General features: G+C 43.7%; 1 protein-coding gene across 10 annotated transcripts in view; it reads left to right on the top strand.

Annotated features, from left to right (window-relative positions):
- Nucleotides 1-16,501, top strand: part of LOC106583535 (SLIT-ROBO Rho GTPase-activating protein 3) — a 61,201-nt gene extending 44,700 nt beyond the window's left edge. For 2 of the 10 annotated variants that reach the window (XM_082967607.1, XM_082967606.1), the window contains 10 exons: nucleotides 1,981-2,131; nucleotides 4,731-4,791; nucleotides 5,086-5,163; nucleotides 5,670-5,804; nucleotides 6,290-6,395; nucleotides 8,939-9,166; nucleotides 9,417-9,671; nucleotides 13,371-13,538; nucleotides 13,786-14,086; nucleotides 15,043-16,501. In XM_082967607.1, coding sequence (XP_082823733.1) covers nucleotides 1,981-2,131; nucleotides 4,731-4,791; nucleotides 5,086-5,163; nucleotides 5,670-5,804; nucleotides 6,290-6,395; nucleotides 8,939-9,166; nucleotides 9,417-9,671; nucleotides 13,371-13,538; nucleotides 13,786-14,086; nucleotides 15,043-15,546 — 1,987 coding nt within the window. In that variant the 3' untranslated portion in view covers nucleotides 15,547-16,501. Of the gene's footprint in view, nucleotides 1-1,980; nucleotides 3,249-4,730; nucleotides 4,792-5,085; nucleotides 5,232-5,669; nucleotides 5,805-6,289; nucleotides 6,396-8,938; nucleotides 9,167-9,416; nucleotides 9,672-13,370; nucleotides 13,539-13,785; nucleotides 14,087-15,042 lie in introns of those variants that run through there. The other 8 variants (XM_082967608.1, XR_014382194.1, XR_006761287.2 and 5 more) reach the window with 8 other exon arrangements.
- Nucleotides 16,502-20,661: the final 4,160 nt, after the last annotated feature.

The following is a 20,661-nucleotide window of genomic DNA, read 5'->3' as shown; positions in this document are numbered from 1 at the left end:
TCACTACAGTGGCCATAAGTGGCCTTGTTAAACACTACAGTATTGTACAGGTATCTGCTAATCAGAACAGTACTGTATATTAACCACAGATATTAGTCATATGAACAGTAGTAGCAGAGTTGAGACGTTGATATCTCCTCTCAGCTCACAGGCCTGTTACAGTGTTTATATTGAATTCTCTGTGTCATTACTCATGTGCTTTGACTGTAATCATGTTTTTATGAACTGACTTATTTGATAAGTTGCCCAGAGTCTTTCAAGTCAGGTTGTTCAGGGTTTAGCTGAAACAGCTGTGATAAAAGTCAAAGCATACTTCCTCTGCTCTGTGACACCACTTGTGTGTTAAAATAATATTATGGTTTGTACTGTGAGAGGAGGGGAAGGAATAGGACATGCACAGTTAAGTCGGAAGTTTACATACACTTAGGTTGGAGTCATTAAAAATTGTTTTTCAACCACTCCACAAACTATAGTTTTGGCAAGTCGGTTAGGACATCTACTTTGTGCATGACACAAGTAATTGTTCCAACAATTGTTTACAGACAGATTATTTGACTTATAATTTACTGTATCACAATTCCAGTGGGTCAAAAGTTTACATACACTAAGTTGACTGTGCCTTTAAACAGCTTGTAAAATTCCAGAAAATGATGGCATGACTTTAGAAGCTTCTGATGGGCTAATTGACATCATTTAAGTCAATTGGAGGTGTATCTGTGGAAATCAGCCAAGACCTCTGAAAAAGAATTGTAGACCTCCACAAGTCTGGTTTATCCTTGGGAGCAATTTCCAAACGCCTGAAGGTACCACGTTCATCTGTACAAACAATAGTACGCACCATGGGACCACGGAACCATCATACCGCTCAGGAAGAAGACGCGTTGTCTCCTAGAGATGAACGTACTTTGGTGCGAAAAGTGTAAATCAATCCCAGAACAACAGCAAAGGACCTTGTGAAGATGCTGGAGGAAACAGGTACAAAGGCATCTATATCCACAGTTAAACGAGTCCAATATCGACATAACCTTAAAGGCCACTCAGCAAGGAAGAAGCCACTGCTCCAAAACCACCATAAAAAAGCCAGACTAAGGTTTGCAACTGCACATGGGGACAAGATTGTACTTTTTGGAGAAATGTCCTCTGGTTTGATGAAATAAAAATAGAACTGTTTGGCCATAATGACCATTGTTATGTTTGGAGGAAAAAGGGTGATGCTTGCAAACCGAAGAACACCATCCCAACTGTGAAGCGCGGGGGTGGCAGCATCATGTTGTCGGGGTGTTTTGCTGCTGGAGGGACTGGTGCACTTCACAAATGGCATTATGAGGAAGGAAAATGATGTAGATATATTGAAGCAACATCTCAAGACATCAGTCAGGAAGTTAATGCTTGGTCGCAAATGGGTCTTCCAAATAAACAATGACCCCAAGTATACTTCCAAAGTTGTGGCAAAATGGCTTAAGGACAACAAAGTCAAGGTATTGGAGTGGCCATCATAAAGCCCCGACCTCAATCCCATAGAAAATGTGTGTGCAGAACTGAAAAAGCGTGTGCGAGCAAGGAGGCCTACAAACCTGACTCCGTCACACCAGCTCTGTCAGGAGGAATGGGCCAAAATTCACCCAACTTATTGTGGGAATCTTGTGGAAGGCTATCCGAAACGTTTGACCAATGTTAAACAATTGAAAGGCAATGCTACCAAATACTAATTGAGTGTCTGTAAATTTCTGACCCACTAGGAATGTGATGAAAGAAATAAAAGCTGAAATAAATCATTCTTAAAATAAAGGGGTGATTCTAACTGACCTAAAACAGGGCATTTTTACTGGGATTAAATGTCAGGAATTGTGAAAAACTGACGTTAAATCTATTTGGCTAAGGTTTTTTTTAAACTTCCGACTTCAACTGTATCTCGAAAAACATCCCACTGATTATACAGAATGAAATACATGTTTCAGTCCTTTTTGTTTTTCATCATAGCTCATGTGTATCTGCACACCCTTCACCAACCTCCTCCTCCACCATCAGCCCCCCCACTCTTCCCGCTAAACCCAGGAGAATGCAGAAGCCTAGACCTTGCTCCGTTTTTAATCATAAACTCTTTAACGGCAATTTGGAGGCCTTCATCAAGGTACTGACTGACTGGCCCCTATGTGGCCCCTCACTGAACTCTGTGGTCTCTCTCTCTCTGTCTGAATGTCAGCAATCTCTACTATCAGCTCTGGGGGTTCTACCTTTATGTTCTGTCTTTGACTGCTCTAGTCTACTCCAACTTTAGCTTAGCTCACTGACTATCCCTTCTTTCATGGCCCTGTGCTGGGCACAACAACTGTTTAAATAAATAGACTAAACGGCTGAGATTCCTCTCCATTCATTCCTATAAGGGAATTCTCTGACTGGGCAGTCCATTGGCTTGACAGCTAGGAAAGGTAGTGTTTGTCTCTCTGGTCTGGAGAAAAGGCAATTCCACAAAGCTAAGTTTCAAGGTTGTTTAAGTATCAAATGTAGTCAGACTCTGGTCGTGTGGGGTTTGCTTATGACATTAATGCCCATGTTATAGCACCTGAATCCTGAACTCTAGACGTTAAACACATTTTGGTGACGGGCCAGTTGCCCCAGGACTAAACATGTCAGGCTATGGAAATAAACAAACAGGGCCGTTTCCTCTGCATAAGTCAGGATCCAACATTGGCACACTGACAGAAAGAGTGTGTACACATCAGTGGAGTCCACTGGGGCTGTTAGTGTCAGACTGTCATGGTCCTAGTGCCGCCAAGTGACGTCTCAGGTGTATTCTCAGAGATAATAAAATTGCCCCAGTCAACCATGGTGTAAAAACTGAGCCTCTCTTGCCACTCGTCCACAGTCCCAGGCCCATCGTCCTTGCCTTCACCAGAACCCCCAACCCTCCCCTCCCCCCAGCCCCATTCTACCCAAGCCTCCCCAAGCTTGGGTCTCTCCTGTTGGGCCTCCCCCATCCTTCTCTCAGGCTTGACCTCTTACCCCCTCCCTCTAGAGGTCATATCTGTTTCCCTTTGCTTCTCTAACCTTGTTGTGGTTCTTCTTGCCTCTCTTCCTCTGTTCTGTTCATCCTGCTGCTGCCACTGCTTTCTGCCTGCCCCAGGGGAAGACGGAATACCCGCGCCCGCAACCAGGTATTCTGGTTATTCTGTCATAGAAGGGGTGAAGAGTAGCCTGGTCCCAGATGTGTTTGTGCTCTCTGCCAATGCCAAAGTCTATAGGAGTTGGTAAGACAACACCAACAGATCTAAGAATCAGGCGAGGGGTGAATATGTTTGTGTTGTATGTGTACACTAACTAAACAGCGTCTCTCTGCCTGCCTGGTCCCTCTGTCCTTTATCATGTGATAACCAATGAATAATGTACAGTACCAGTCAAAAGTTTGGACACACCTACTCATTGCAGGATTTTTCTTTATTTTTACTATTTTCTACATTGTACTATTTTCTACATGATCCCATATGTGTTATTTCATAGTTTTGATGTCTTCATTATTATTCTGCAATGTAAAAAATTGTAAAAATATTGAAAAACCCTTAAATGAGTAAGTGTGTCCAATCTTTTGACTGAGACTGTATATATGAATATACACTGACTGTACAGAACATTAGGAACATCTTTTTAATATTGAGTTTCACTCCCTCCTTTTGCCCTCAGAACAGACTCAATCTGTTGAGGCATGGACTCTTCAAGGTGTTAAAAACGTTCCACAGGGATGCTGGACCAATGTTTCCTACAGTTGTGTCTTTGGGTGGTAGACCATTCTTGATACACACGGGAAACTGTTTAGCGTGAAAAACTCAGCAGCGTTGCATTTCTTGACACTCATACCGGTGCACCTACCACCTACTTCCGTATCCTGTTCAAAGGCACTTAAATATTTTGTCTTGCCCATTCACACTTTGAATGGCACATATACACAATCCATGTCACAGTTGTGTCAAGGCTTAAAAATCCTAATTCAACCTGTCTCTTCCCCTTCATCTACACTGATTTGAAGTGAATTTAACAAGTGACATCAATAAGGGATCATAGCTTTCACTTGGAAAGAGCAGGTGTTCCTAATGTTTTGTACACTTAGTGTATAGCGTGTTTATGAATATGGTGGTAACCTTGTGAGGAAACAGAGGGTATCAGAAGAACACCACAATCACTGATGCCCTCTGCGGACCATATGTGCTTGCTCAGTCAGAGAGTTGACAGTCTCTCAGTTAATATTTAAATTATGTAAATAGTCTTGTGAAATGGTTATATGATAATGTACTTATCTTTGGTCATTATTCATGCAATTAGTTGGTTAATGGACTCATTTTACACAGAATTAAAGAGACACATATTGTATCTCTATGGTAGTTGCCATGATTATACATGATTCATTCTGTGTACCTAGACAGATCATTCATTTATTCATGTGCTTTGTTCACACTCATAACCTGTTGAGTCACCTTAGTCACATTACCTCTCCCTCCCTATCCCTCTCAATCCCTCTCTCTCCATCCCTCTCAAACCCACCCTCTCCCTCTCAATCCCTCCCTCTTCTCTCTCTCTCGTTCTCTCTCTCTGCCTCTCTCTCTCTGCCTCTCTCTCTCTCTCTGCCTCTCTCTCTCTCTCTGCCTCTCTCTCTCTGCCGCTCTCTCGCTCTCTCTCTCTGCCTCTCTCTCTCTCTCTCTCTCTCTCTCTGCCTCTCTCTCTCTCTGCCTCTCTGTTAGGACTCAGGGCAGGCTATACCAGTGGTGGTTGAGAGCTGTGTCCGCTATATCAATCTATACGGTAAGAGATTAATTGATAGATACTGTATGTAGTCCATGTAGTTGAATATACTACTGTAAAGCCTCCATTTTGGATCTCTGTGATGTAGTTTCTCATCTTGTAATATTGAATATTGAAACTACCATGTAGTGGACAGACAGAGAATATGTTTCTGCTGTTTGGGCTGTGGATATACTACACTCAAGTTTCAGTTTAGTGTGTGTATGTGTGTGTCCGTGTCTGTTCCTGCCTGTGTGTGTGTTTTCCGGATATGTTTCCATCTTAACGCTGACTTGGGGTGCTCTGCTCCAACAGGCCTTCAGCAGCAAGGCATATTCAGGATTCCCGGCTCCCAGGTCGAAGTCAACGATATAAAAAATTCATTTGAGAGAGGTCTGTCCCAGCGAGGCTCCAGCGCGGCTGCCACAGACCTTCGCTCTAGGACTGTAAAGTGCAGACAGATACATAGAGAGCACATTGGTCATGTATGACACTTGTCATGGACAAGCTATTTGAGATGTACAGCAGCAGTACTTACCACATTCTTAACAGGAATGCTATAGTTGGATGAAAATACTGTAGTGACAAACGTACAAATATATCTTCATTATTTTTGTCGGCTAACTAATATGTTTATAGAGAAAGCTTAGGCAAATATTTTCCTACAGACTAGTTAATGAGGTGTTATATTGTATTAAATGACAGCTGACTGTGTTCTTACAAGCTTACACAGTTTACAAAGCAGATGTACATTCACAGTTTTACAGATTTACTTTTTCAGCATGACTTGGGTTATATAGATTCAACATTCACAGTTGAATATCCAGCAAGATTAAAGCAGTGTGACTGGATGATTGACAGCTTGTGTGACTCTGTGCTGTATCATGTGATGCCCCAAGGTGAGGACCCATTGGTCGACGACCAGAGTGACCATGACATCATGGCGGTGGCGGGAGTTCTGAAGCTGTACTTCAGGGGGCTGGAGAACACACTGTTCCCCAAGGAACACTTCCTCGACCTCATGTCTACCATCAGTAAGTACTACTAATGTACTATGACCTCATAGCAACCATCAGACTACTGTACTCCACTGGGGTGGATGCAGGATTTAGATCAGGGTGGGCAATCTTTTTGGCTCAAGGGCCAGACCGGGATTGTAAAATTCAACGGGGGTGGTCCAGATATTTTGGGACTGATTCGTATGTCAAAATCTATTTGCGTGCCAGAAAAAGGGCAATTATTGTAAAATATACAGGTCCATTATCATTTCTACATGCTTTCTATTTGGTTGTAGATGTTCAAGAGTGGCCTTGAGAGTTTTCTAACCCCCAACAAAATGTTTTTTACTTAAACCTCTGTAGTTTGCCCACTCATGGTTTAGATAGTAATTGATTTAATAATTGATTGGATTTATATAGTAAATAGGTTTACTATCGTAAAGTAGATATACATGTCATATTGTATACATCAAAAATGATTGTATGCCTCTGTCTCTCTCCCCCCTTTCTCTATCTCTCAGAACTAGACTCTGGTGCAGAGAGAGCTCATCACCTTCAGCAGATTGTTGTAACTCTTTCTCACCCCGTCATCATCGTCATGAGATATCTGTTTGCATTCCTCAACCAGTAAGTATATATTAATCAGTAAATCTAAACATCAATCAGTAAGTCTAAACATCAATCAGTAAGTCTAAACATCAATCAGTAAGTCTAAACATCAATCAGTACGTCTAAACATCAATCAGTACGTCTAAACATCAATCAGTACGTCCAAACACCGATCAGTACGTCTGAACATCAATCAGTACGTCTAAACATCAATCAGTACGTCTAAACATCAATCAGTACGTCTAAACATCAATCAGTACGTCCAAACACCGATCAGTACGTCTAAACATCGATCAGTACGTCTAAACATCAATCAGTCGTCAGTCGACCAGGACTGGTCGTCTAGTACGTTCGGAACAGAGAGTAAAATGAGAAGGTTTCTGGGCACGTAGAATAGGTTCAAGGCATAATGTACAGACAAAGTTATGGTAGGATGTGAATGCAGTGGAGGTAAACCTATGCACTGAGTGACGATGAGAGAGATATTGTCTCTCAAAACACAATTTAAACCAGGTGAGGTCACCGCATGTGTGGGAGGTGGAATTAAAGGGTTAACTAAGGTGTATTGAGCAGGGCTAGAGGCTTTACAGTGAAATAAGGCAATAATTACTCACCAAAACAGCAATGGACAAGGCATATTGACATAATTGAGAGGCATGCATAGCCGAGTAATCATAGGGGTCCAGTGAGTGGCTCGGGCCGGAGACACGGCGATTCAGGCAGCTAGCGGGACGGGACTAGCAAGCTAGCAGTAGGGCCTTAGAGGGACGTCGCGACGGAAGAAAGTCTGTTGTAGCCCCCTCGTGCTGTTACGTCTGCAGACCAGTCGTCGTGGATCAGCAGGGCTTCGTGTGGTAAAAGGGTTCTAGGCCAATTGGCAGAATAGGTATAGTGGCCAAAGGATTTGTCCGATGGGCCTCTTAAGCTAACAGTCCGATATGCTCTAGACAGCTAGCGGGCCGCGGCTAGCAGGCTAGCAGATGGGCTTTCAGGGGACGTCACGACGGAGGAGCCAGTTGATAAACCCCCTCGGGCGAATTACGTCGGTAGTCCAGTCGTGAAGTGTCGGCGGGGGTCCAGGCCAATTGGCAAAATAGGTATTGTAGTCAAAGGAGTGGCTGATGGACCTCTTCGGCCAGCCGGGAGATGGGCCTAGGAAGGCTAGCTCCAGGCTAATTGGTTCTTGCTTCGGGACAGAGACGTTAGCCAGGAGTGGCCACTCGGATAGCAGCTAGCTAGCTGCGATGATCCAGGTGAAAAGGTTCAGAGCTTGTGGTAGGAATCCGGAGATATGGAGAAGAAAAATAGGTCCGATTTGCTCATCGGCCAATGGATGACCATCTAAGTGCCTTGACAACGTGGGGGAAACATCTCCATGGTTGCAGCTATCTCTGAAGATGGTCTGGTAGGACGTAGGCCATTACTTGGATCCTACAACGCTGCACACCTCATTGTGTTTCGCAATAAAATTGAGCAGACCGGCATGTTAAGGTGAATGTCATTGCGTGGGACAATGTCAGGTTCCACCATGCAGAGTTGATTCAGGTCCATCATCGATTAGTGACCCTATACCTGCCCCCATACTCTCGTTTCCTCAACCTTATTGAGGAAATGTGGAAGGTGGACGATCGCCATCCCCATGAGCGTGCCACCCTCCTTCTGGCCATGGATGAGGCATGTGACGATATCAATGCAGACCAATGTCAAGCTTGGATTCGCCATGCCAAAGGGTTTTTCCCACGGTGCATGAACAATGAGGATATTCACTGTGATGTGGAGGAGAAGTTATGTTGAAATGCTCAAGACAGCCTTGATGCAAATTAATGGGTACTAAATGTTATGTTTTATTTTCATTCATTTAATTTGTTTCATTTAATTTCTTACATTTGATTACAGACACCTACAGTACGTAGCAATTATATCTGAAAAATACAATGTTTTTTTGCACTAATGAATGACTGTAGAGGACGTCTGGATAGATATTATTTTGTTGGGTAATACATGTAATTTAGATGTTTATACTTTACAAACACACATTTCACTGTTCCCCGGGCGCCGAAGATGTGGATATCGATTAAGGCAGCCCTCCGCACCTCTCAGATTCCGAGGGGTTGGGTTATATTTGGAAGACACATTTCAGTTGAATGCATTCAGTTGTACAACTGACTAGGTATCCACTTTCCCCTTTTATTTCTGTAGCTCTCAAAATCCATATATAGTAGACAAACCAGTTCAAAATCTATAGGTTTAGTGATTAACCGTTAAGCGCAGTTGGATTAAGTGATGGTCAAATGTATTTAAACAAATGAGAAGAGAATCATATGAAAAGTAATGTGAGCATTTCATTGTGAAAGGCAGTGACTTTATATGAAAGGTATTTCTAGATGAAACACTGATTTAGGTTTGGTGAAAAAGTTACTGTGTGATTTTGTGTGCTGTACTTAGTCAAATGAAAATGTGCATAAACAAAAAAAATCTGCCTTTTTTTAGTTTTGAACTAAAAGTTGTGAATTTGTACCAAAGTGATAAAAGAACTGTAATTCCCCATTGTTTCTCTCCAGTCTATCCCAGTACAGTGATGAGAACATGATGGATCCTTATAATCTGGCTACCTGCTTCGGCCCGACTCTGATGCCGATACCTGATGGTCACGATCCTGTGGCCTGTCAGACACACGTTAATGAGGTCATCAAGACCATCATCATCCACAACGAGGTCATCTTCCCGAGCCACCGTGAGCTGGACGGACCAGTCTATGAAAAGTGCATGGCTGGAGGAGAGGAGTACTGGTTAGTGATGTTATAGTATACTGGGCCTTGGATCTGCTTGTATGGGAGAGAAGATGGAGATTAACCAATGTAGAGAAGGGGGTTAGAGGACTGGATCCAGTTCTGTGTTTCAAATGACTTCACCCTCTTGTTGGGCTAGTTTAGTCAAAAGCACTATACTATGTCCTTCTTTATCATTATCTGAATCTATCAATCAATGTATGTATCTATCTACAATATATTATTGTATCTATCTCTCTACACCATTTAGTGACAGTCCACAGAGTGGGCCAGGTGCCATTGATGAAGTGGACTATGGTACAGGACCTCACACCAGTGATGATGAACTGGAGCAGATCGAGGCCATCGCTAAATTTGACTATGTGGGGCGTACTCCCAGAGAGCTGTCCTTTAAGAAGGGGGCATCACTGCTGCTGTACCTGAGAGCCTCTGATGACTGGTGGGAGGGACGACACAACGGAGTGGACGGACTCATCCCACATCAGTACATTGTGGTGCAGGACATGTAAGTCCAGTATTTCTGTGTAACTGCTCAAATGCTACATGCCTCTGTTTAGGATAAACACTTCTATTGTAATAGTCAGTAGACGAGAGACAGACTGTGCACCCCGACCATGGGGCCTCCAGGTCATGTGAGTCCATGTCAATAACAGTGAATTGATATGTCAATAGTCAATAATAGTGAACTGTGCCCAAAGTGCATTAGTCTGATACTGTGTCAATGCAGCAGTTGGCATACAGTAAGCACCAGACAGTATGTTATTGTATCAATTATGCAGTTAGCATTTATAATCACCAAGCACTTCAAAGCAAATAAATCCCCAATTAGTAATTAAACGAGATGTCCTCTCCTCAGTCTCCTGAACCAACACTTCCTCATGACAAGGATGGAACATTAAGGTCACTCTGTAACTGGTAATTTATCCTTCCCGGAACCCTACCCGACAGCCAATCACCGTCCATCACCGTGGAGATGGCAGAACTAAACCCTAATTAGGGAAAAGATACAGGATGCGTCCCAAATTGCACCCTATACCATTTATAGTTCACTACTTTTGTTTAGAGCTCGTGCACTAGTGCACTAGTCAAAAGTAGTGCACTATAAAGGGAATAGTGTGTAATTTGGGATGCAGGCACACTCATCTCCAACTGATCCTGGTGACCAAAACTGGGATATGCTTAACACCTCAGCCATCCTACAATCTAAGCTAGATGCTCTCGATCTGACACAGATTATCATGGAACCTACCAGGTACAACCGTAAATCCGTAAACACGAGCACCCTCATAGATATCATCCTAACCAACCTGCCCTTTAAATACACCTCTGCTTTCTTCAACTAGGATCTCAGCGATTACTGCATCTGTAATGGGTCCGCGGTTAAACGACCATGCCTCATCACTGTCAAACGCTCCCTAAAACACTTCAGCGAGCAGGCCTTTCTAATCGATCTGGCCTGGGTATCCTGGAAAGATATTGACCTCATTCCGTCAGTACAGGATGCCTGGTTATTCTTTAAAAGTGCTTTCCTCACCATCTTAAATAAGCATGCCCCTTTCAAAAACTTTAGAACTAAGAACAGATATAGCCCTTGGTTCACTCCAGACCTGACTGCCCTTGACCAGCACAAAAACTGTGTGTACTGTGGCATACTGCATTAGCATCGAATAGCCCCTGCGATATGCAACTTTTCAGAGAGGTTAGGAACCAATATACACAGGCAGTTAGGAAAGCAAAGGCTAGCTTTTTCAAACAGAAATTTGCATCCTGTAGCACAAACTCCAAAAAGTTCTGGGACACTGTAAAGTCCATGGAGAATAAGAGCACCTCCTCCCAGCTGTCCATTGCACTGAGGCAAGGAAACGCTGTCACCACTGATAAATCTACGATAATCGAGAATTTCAATAAGCGTTTTTCTACGGCTGGCCATGCTTTCCACCTGGCTACCCCTACCCTGGTCAACAGCTTTGCACCCCCCACAGCAACTTGCCCAAGCCTCCCCCATTTCCCCTTCACCCAAATCAAAAGAGCTGATGTTCTGAAAGAGCTGCAAAATCTGGACCCCTACAAATCTGCTGGGCTAGCCAATCTGGACCCGCTTTCTAAAATGATCTGCCGCAATTGTTGCAACCCCTATTACTAGCCTGTTCAACCTCTCTTTTGTATCGTCTGAGATCCCTAAATATTAGAAAGCTGCCGCGGTCATCCCACTCTTCAAAGGGGAGACACTCTAGACCCAAACTGTTACATACCTATATCTATCCTACCCTGCCTTTATAAAGTCTTCGAATAAAAAGTTAACAAACAGATCACCGACCATTTCAAATCCCACCGTACCTTGTCCACTATGTAATCTTGTTTCCGAGCTGGTCATGGGTGCAATTCAGCCACGCTCAAGGTCCTAAACAATATCATAACCGCCATCAATAAAAGACAGTACTGTGCAGCTGTATTCATCGACCTGGCCAAGGCTTTCGACTCTGTCAGTCACCGCGTTCTTTTCGGCAGACTCAACAGCCTTGGTTTCCCAAATGACTGCCTCGCCTGGTTCACCAACTACTTCTCAGATAGAGTTCAGTGTGTCAAATCGGAAGGCCTGTTGTCCGGACCTCTGGCAGTCTCTATGGGGGTGCCACAGGGTTCATTTCTCAGGCCGACACTTTTCTCTGTATACATCAGTGATGTCGCTCTTGCTGCTGATTCTCTGATCCAACACAGACGACACCATTCTGTATATTTCTGGCCCTTCTTTGGACACTGTGTTAACAAACCTCCAGACGAGCTTCAATGCCATACTACACTCCTTCCGTGGCCTCCAACTGCTCTTAAATGCAAGTAAAACTAAATGCATGCTCTTCAACCGATCGCTGCCCGCACCCGCCCGCCCGTCTAGCATCACCACTCTGGACGGTTCTGACTTAGAATATGTGGACAACTACAAATACCTAGGTGTCTGGTTAGACTATAAACTCTCCTTCCAGACTCACATTAAGCATCTCCAATTCAAAATTAAATCGAGAATCGGCTTCCGATTTTGCAACAAAGCATCCTTCACTCATGCTGCCAAACATACCCTCGTAAAACTGACTATCCTACAGATCCTTGACTTCAGCGATGTCATTTACAAAATAGCCTCCAGCACTCTACTCAGCAAATTGGATGTAGTCTATCACAGTGCCATCCATTTTGTCACCAAAGCCCCATATACTACCCACCACTGCGACCTGTATGCTCTCATTGGCTGGCCCTCACTTCATATTCGTCGCCAAACCCACTGGCTCCAGGTCATCTATAAGTCTTTGCTAGGTAAAGCCCCGCCTTATCTCAGCTCACTGGTCACCGTAGCAGCACCCACCCATAGCACGCGCTCCAGCAGGTATATTTCACTGGTCACCCCTAAAGCCAACTCCTCCTTTGGCCGCCTTTCCTTCCAGTTCTCTGCTGCAAATAACTGGAACGAATTGCAAAAATCACTGAAGCTGGAGATTTAAATCTCCATCACTAACTTTAAGCATCAGCTCTCAGAGCAGCTTACCGATCATTGCACCTGTACATAGCCCATCTGTAAATAGCCCACCCAGCTAACTCATCCCCATATTGTTATTTATTTTTTTGCTCCTTTGCACCCCAGTATCTCTATTTGCACATTCATCTTGTGGACATCTATCACTCCAGTGTTTAATTGCTAAATTGTCATTATTTTGCCACTATGGCCTATTTATTGCCTTACCTCCCTAATCTTACTACATTTGCACACACTGTATATAGACTTTTATATTGTGTTATTGACTGTATGTTTGTTTATCCCATGTGTAACTCTGTGTTGTTTGTGTTGCACTGCTTTGCTCTATCTTGGCCAGGTCGCAGTTGAGAACTTGTTCTCAACTAGCCTACTTAGTTAAATAAAGGTGAAATAAATAAAAAATCAGGGGCCCGGGGAAACCAGAAAACCGGGGAATGGGTGCTGTACTTGTTAATAATAACTTGAAGAGGTCCAACATCTGGCAGCAGGAGATGAGTTAGATTATGATTCCAAAGGATTGTTTGTTGACATAATAATTTCGGATCATCTCTGGTGTAAGGGTATTCAGATGATTTGCAGTGACTCGTTAATAAAATTGTATAATTGTTTATGCATTTTGCCAGCATACAAAGAACTAATGAATAAAGCCCCCGTCTGCTCTCTGTCTCTCCGTTACCTCAGGGACGATGCGTTCTCAGACAGTCGGAGTTGGAAGGCTGAGAGTGAGGCCAGTAGTGGACCCCACCAGGAGGACAGAGACCGAACCTCATCCAGGAACCGTGACCGCAGCTCCCCCTGTGAACACAGACAACATACCCCTGAACATCACTATGGAGATGCTCTTGGAAGGTGGCTACACATTGACTTTGTGATGATTCATGCTCACAGTTCACAGAATCTAAAGAAATGCAGGTTAACACAGGTTTTCTAGACACATGCAGGATGAGATGTTTTCCTCCATGAAGAGGCTACAAAATAATGGTTAATTTAGTGTAGTTGTATTGAATGAGCTATATTTTATTTCTGCACCATGCCTTCTCTCTGTCCTTGATGCTGTCTTGAGAGTCTGTCTGCTCCCTGTGTTGTGGCCTTTCAGGGTGAGGGTTCGTTCAGATGGTGCTGTTATCCCTCACCACAGGAGCACTGCCGACACCCACAGCCCCACCCGAGGTATGGACACGCCCCCTAGGGTCATGCCCCGCCCCTGCAGTCCTCACAAGATTGCTGTCAACAGGGGCCGCATGGACAGTCCAGAGAAACGCCATCTCAGCACGTTCAGCAGCACAGGAAGTATCAACCATCCAGATAGAAAGTGCTTCCGTGATGGCCCCGCCCTCAGACCCTCCTCCGGCTCCACCCGCCACGGTAGCCTTGGCGACCAGAAATCACTGGCAGAGGTGAGCGTCAATGAAGTAAAGAAATAACAAAACGCACACCCGGCCTAATGGTGGGGTGCTGACTAACAGAAAATAAACTAACCAATTAAAAAAAGGTTGCCCACTCTTCTCTCGTTACTTGTGGATTTATTTAACAAACGTTTTGTCAAAAGAGCATTTATCAGGGTATACAGAGGTGAGAATCTAATCACTGCAATAAAGACTTAACAATTATCAAAGCAATTGATTTAGTGGGTGAAGTCAGGCAAGACCGAACTTCCCTTGTTATTCTTAATATAACTATTTCCTGCCAGTCCAGCCATGCTTGGAGTTGTGCAGTCGAAGCTAATGAGGATATTCTCCTGTCTGTTGTTCAGAGAGATGACGAGACAGGCAGACAGACAGAAAAGACCGACAGACAGAGGGAGAAATATTTCCAGTATAGTTTATGGATCCCAGCCAGTACTCAGAGGGACAAAGTCAGTGGGAAGGACATCTGAGAGAGAGGCCCACATTGCCCTCTCTCTCATCTCCTAATTACTGTTCAGTCTGTTAGCTGCTGCTAGCTCCACATTTCAATATGGCTCCCTTTGTGTGCTTCATTAGAGAGAGAATATTGGAACCATTTGTGAAGTGTTAATTTGTCCATTTGTCCCTGCTTTCAAGAAGAAACAGTTTGGTTTTTATTGGGAGGACTTGGTATGTCAGTATTTTGTTTGAGGATGAACAATAAGAGCAGATGTCTGAATGGCCATTCTTTTGTGTGTGTGTGTGTGTGTGTGTGTGTGTGTGTGTGTGTGTGTGTGTGTGTGTGTGTGTGTGTGTGTGTGTGTGTGTGTGTGTGTGTGTGTGTGTGTGTGTGTGTGTGTGTGTGTGTGTGTGAGAATTGTCATCTACTACTATGGACAGCCCAGATGGAGTGTGTTGCAGGACATAAGACACTGGATTAATATCAGTGCTGAAACTGTGTATTACAGGACATAGAGAAGACCATGAACACTGCCCTGCATGAGCTGTCTGAGCTGGAGCGGCAGAACGTGGCCAAGCATGCCCCCGACGTGGTCCTGGACACCTTGGAGCCCCTGAAGCAGCAGCACCTCTCCTCCTGTGGGTCCAAACCCCCCTCTGAGCCCCCTGGCAGCCCCCTCCACACCAACACCATGGCCATCCGGGACCCTGACGCCGCCCTGCGCCGTAGCAGCAGTTCCTCGTCCTCCGAGACCATGAGCACCTTCAAACCGGCCCTGACTACACGGAGGCCCAGCGCCCCACTCAGGCCGCCTCCGGTCAGACCGCTCCGGCCTGCTCCCATCCACCTGGGACATGGCCAGGGACAGGGGCAGCACAGGTCCAGTAGTTCCAGCTCCTCAGGCCTGGGTAGTCCAGCATCTATCACCCCCACAGACAGGGTGTTCCCCAAGGCTCCGTCCCCGTCCCCCTCCACTTCCTCCTCGTCCTCAGACAAACAGGGTCACATGTAGCCTGGCTAAGCAGGCTGCTGCAGTCACAGAAAGAGCCCAGGAACTAAAGAGACAACTGACTGAGCAGGCTGCAGCACACAGCCACAGGTCAGGATATGCATACAGTAGTAAGAATGGAGTAGGCTGCAGCCATAGCCCTGTACAGGAGCTATAGTAGGAAGTGACTAGACGGGGCACAATCTGATCACAGCCACAGCCCAAGAGATACAGTACAGAAGGAAGTGATTCTGCAGAGCACCAACTGACTGCTCATAATCAGCATCTTCTTCATTTCCTTCTGGCTGTGACAACAGACACATTGAGACCTTGTCTCTGTGGGAACAATATCGACCACTAACTAGTAGGAGGTTGGATTCAACATGTCGGATGAAGGCTGATTAATTGGTTTATTGACAGCTGAACGTCCACCAGTATTAACTGTCTGCTTGTCGGTTGAGATTATGAATCACTCAGAAGAAACATGAACTGTACTATGATAATCATTATAAAGGATTTTTCTACTCCCTCCATGTGGCACAGAACTGCCACAGAACAAACCTGATCAAAGGGATGCACTGGATAACGCTTTGTTTACTGTTATAGCCATCTGTGGTTGTAGCCTTCTAGTTTGTCTGAATAACAAACTCTCAAACGGAAGTTTGGTGTTTTTGAGCTGGTAGTCTAAGACTAGCGCCTTCTTCGTCTGCAGACTGGAAAACTTAATACACTCTCTTGATCTGTCTTTGTCGCTCTCTCTCCCTTTCTGTCTCACTCTATCTCTCTCCCCCAGATTAGCCATGGTACCTCAAGAAAAGAGCAAACACCTTGTCATGATTCGACCCAGTCTACTAAAGATGCACTGATCTGGTCTGGTCATTTTCTATGAGCCTGTACTAGTTGATCCTGCATACTGTGTGTGTGTGTGTGTGTGTGTGTGTGTGTGTGTGTGTGTGTGTGTGTGTGTGTGTGTGTGTGTGTGTGATATATGTGTATATATATATATATATATATATATATATATATATATATATATATATATATATATATATATATATATAGGAGAATCAATGTGTAACAGGGTTAGTTGTGCTGTTACATGTGGACTGGGTCTCTTACTTGGTGAACTAGATTGGATTCTCAATTCAGGCATTGTGTGTAACCACAGTTTTCTTATAGTACTGCTTTGGAGTTATACAGTATGTAGATGGGCTTGCTTGCTTGGTGGTATGTGTTCCTGTATGTATTATATGAGGGATTATTATTCAGCAAAACACATGTTTAAAGTGTTATAGATATGTTTTGAATGGAAAATAATATGCAAAACGTTGAAAACTACCTGTATGTATGAATAACATGGTATGCTAGAAACGGAATATATATTATCATTAACCTTGCAAAGACAGTAACAGAACAAGATAATAAATGTGGGGAATCTGTATCCGAAATGCCCTTTTGGTACTATTTTGTTGAAATTCTAACAAACTGACACATAGTGGTGAAATGTTGCACGTATATCTGTCTTAACAGTACAGCAGAGTCCAGTTGGTAAATGGTTTTGTAGCTCCTCTTAGTGGTAAAGATAGAAAAAACACTTAGTGTTTTACCACCGTAGTAATTTGAGGCATTTGCATTGTCCCATGTCTCATTATCTGTCACAAGGTGGCGACTGTGTTACACTGAGATTTTAATTCCAGCTAAATCCCAGAACAACTAAAAACCTGACATGTCAGTACTTCCCACAAATCTAAAAGCTTTGGATTGGTGGAGGTGTTGGCTAGTGGGAATTTCCACCATATATCTTATACCAGTCATTTCCTTTCAAATAATTTACATTTTTGTCATCTAGCAGACACTCTTATCCAGAGTCAGTGAAGAGAAGTGAACAAGTGCACACTTTGAGAGGAAGAAGAGATAATTGGGACGTAGTCCCAATCTTACTGTAGATCCATCAACTTGAGAAATTGGTATTGGACTATTATAGCATAACAAATCATACACTTGAACAGCAACGTATTTCCTGAGTTTGAAAGCAAGTCAAATAATGTTTACATACTGTACGTAGGTTAGTGATGACATCATATCCTCTTTGGTTCACTTATTCCTGTCATGCCTGCTCCCACTCTTCCCTTGAGCGCCAGGCTCCCTAGCATAATGCACTCCTGCCACCATCATTACGCACACCTGCCTTCCCCCGTCACACACATCAGCGATTATTGGACTCACCTGGACTCAGTCACCTCTGTCATTACCTCCCCTATATCTGTCTGTTCCCCTACTTTGCTCCCCGCTTCAGCATTGATTTTCTTATGTCCTTGTATACCTGTGTGCTGATGCTGTTCCTGTCTTGTTCCATGTCTTTTCCGATTAAATGTTTGACTCCCCGTACCTGCTTCTCATCTCCGGGAACGGTCCTTAAAATTCCAGATAATTTCTCCCTATGAAGTGGTCGAAGCAGGCATGTAAAAGTGGATAAGACTTTCCATGTGGAGGTCAATGCCCTTAAAAAAGTGCTGACAATATCTCAATGTATCTACCAACTACTCAGACATTCAAAGAACCCAATTAAAAGGGCTTAAAATGAAGTTGGAGGATGAAAGGAAACCATTTCGGAGATTGTTACACACTCTGAAGTTAAATACCCCATATTTCCATACTAATTTACCATAAAAAAGCAATCCGAGGCATTTAATTTGTCCTTCAGCATCCTGATCAAAGTAATACTGTGGTTGTGCTTTTGGGCTTTTGTCTTGTTCCTCTTCTTGTGCTGCGCTGTGGTTTCTCGCACCTCTCAAAGGGAGTCTGGCCTGGTGTAATCACTTTATGTATGTATGGTCACAGAGATGACTGTGAGGAACCAATCAGATTATGTCCCGGCCAGAGGAAAGGCCAGTGTGTGTGACAGCTGTAAGGCGCAGGCCACCCACCCAGAGAGACTAAGACCGAGTCGTCACCCAGGTAGTACAGAACCAGGCTGTTCCAACCGTCTGTGTGTGGCTCTTACAGTTCAAAGGACTTAGCTAATTGATAAGGGGGTATGATAGGTCAAGGCACAATCGATATGCCAAGTGCAACGTCAAGGCTTTGGGTCTAAGCCATGTACTGTTTAAGTGTTGTGTTCTCAAGCATGTGTTGTGATCCGGCCCACTGTTAACCCATTAGTCACGTTGTAACACTGACATGGCATCAGTGATTAAGGTCTTTCTTTGAAAATAGGATTTCTCACTTGCTTTTTGGCATTTACTAGGTTCTTAGAATTAGAAATGTTGCCATGGAAATTACAGCCAGAGCAAAAAAGGAAATCTCTACGACAGTTATGGGGAGGTAAGGTGGGGTTGGGAAAGGTCAGAGGGGAGGAGAGGACAGGACAGAGAAGAGGTGGGGTGTATAAAGAACAGAGGAGTAGAGGTAGGATGGGGCTCATCCCATACGACAAATAGTGAACGTCATCTATGCAAAGTTGTTTTTGTTCCTCACTTCTATCATTCTGATCCTTTTAGTGTTGTTTTTCTAAGTTAATTTGAGTCCAGAAAACGGAAACAATCACACTTATCTGATCAGTGGAATCTCCCATAACCTGGCATCAGATTAACGTTTCTTGAAACTGAGATCCGCATTTGGTGAAACAGCGCCACTGTTCACCCCAGGCGCATTTGTTATTGTTTTTGTTCTGTTAATGAAACGGGGCAGAGGAGCATCATGGTAAAAAAAAAATCATAGAACATACTCTGCTGTTTTATTGTGCAATGTTCTCTTAGGGAAAAAAACGGTGTTCGTTGTTTGAAAAAAACATATTTGTTCTTGTAATATTGCAAATGTAGGTGGCAGTTTCACCACTACAGATTACAGCTTTCATTTAATTGAATTCAATCTGCCTGAGGCACTCTAGGGGGAGACAGTGGTCCAGACCTATCTCTACCGCGGTCATCTAAACATAAGCGAACACAGACACAGGCTCATATGCTGACACTCGCCTCTATCTGCCTGCATGTATTAATAGGTTAATGAACAGATTGTAGCAGATTGTCATCATTCCTCCAGATAGGAATGGTCCATCAATAACTGCTCTCTGCCTCTTCCTCCTCATTCTGAAGAGGGACTGATTATTAAGATCCAAACTGTAGAGTTGGAGGAAATATAAAAGCTCTACACTTTATACAATGTTTGACTACAATTCAATTGTGATTTGCCATACTGCTCTTTAGAAGTGTGTTTGATTTGCACAGCAGTGTGTGGAGGGAGATAACATCAGACCTGGGTTTCACATTTTATTTATCTTTTATTTAACTAGGCAAGTCAGTTAAGAACAAATTCTTATTTACAATGACAGCCTAGGAACAGTGGGTTAACTGGCTTGTTCAGGGGCAGAACAACAGATTTTTACCTTGTCAGCTCAGGGGTTTGATCTAGCAGCCAAATACTTCAACAATAATTTCAAATGCTTTATCTTTAAAAAATATATATTTATATTTCACATTTATTTAACCAGGTAGGCCAGTTGAGAACAAGTTCTCATTTACATCTGCGACCTGGCCAAGATAAAGCAAAGCAGTGTGACAAAAACAACAACACAGAGTTACACATGGGATAAACAAACGTACAGTCAATAACACAATTGAACATCTGTATACCGTGTGTGGAAAGGCAATAAATAGGCCATAGTGGCGAAGTAATTACAATTTATCAATTAACAGTGGAGTGATAGATGTGCAGATGAGGATGTGCAAGTAGAAATACTGGTGTGCAAAAGAGCAGAAAAAGCAAAAAACAAATATGGGGATGAGGTAGGTAGTTGGTTGGATGGGCTATTTACAGATGGGCTGTGTACAGCTGCAGCGATCGATAAGCTGCTCTGACAGCCGATGCTTGAAGTTAGTGAGGGAGATATAAGTCTCCAACTTCAGTGATTTTTGCATTTCGTTCCAGTCATTGGCAGCAGAGAACTGGAAGGAAAGGCGGCCAAAGGAGGTGTTGGCTTTGGCGATGATCAGTGAAATATACCTGCTGGAGCACGTGCTTCTGGTGGGTGTTGCTATGGGCTTGCCTGGCTTAATAAAGCAATAGAAAAGTCCCCAAACTGCAAACCCCGCCCATTTGGCACTTCAGGCAGACTCAAGCGAATGCTCAAAGTATTTAAAA

The sequence above is a fragment of the Salmo salar genome, chromosome 22, assembly GCF_965601325.2.
Source record: "Salmo salar chromosome 22, fSalSal1, whole genome shotgun sequence".
Lineage (NCBI taxonomy): Eukaryota > Metazoa > Chordata > Actinopteri > Salmoniformes > Salmonidae > Salmo > Salmo salar.
The sequence above is the reverse complement of the archived record's forward strand: the minus strand, read 5'-3'. Positions and strand labels throughout refer to the sequence as shown.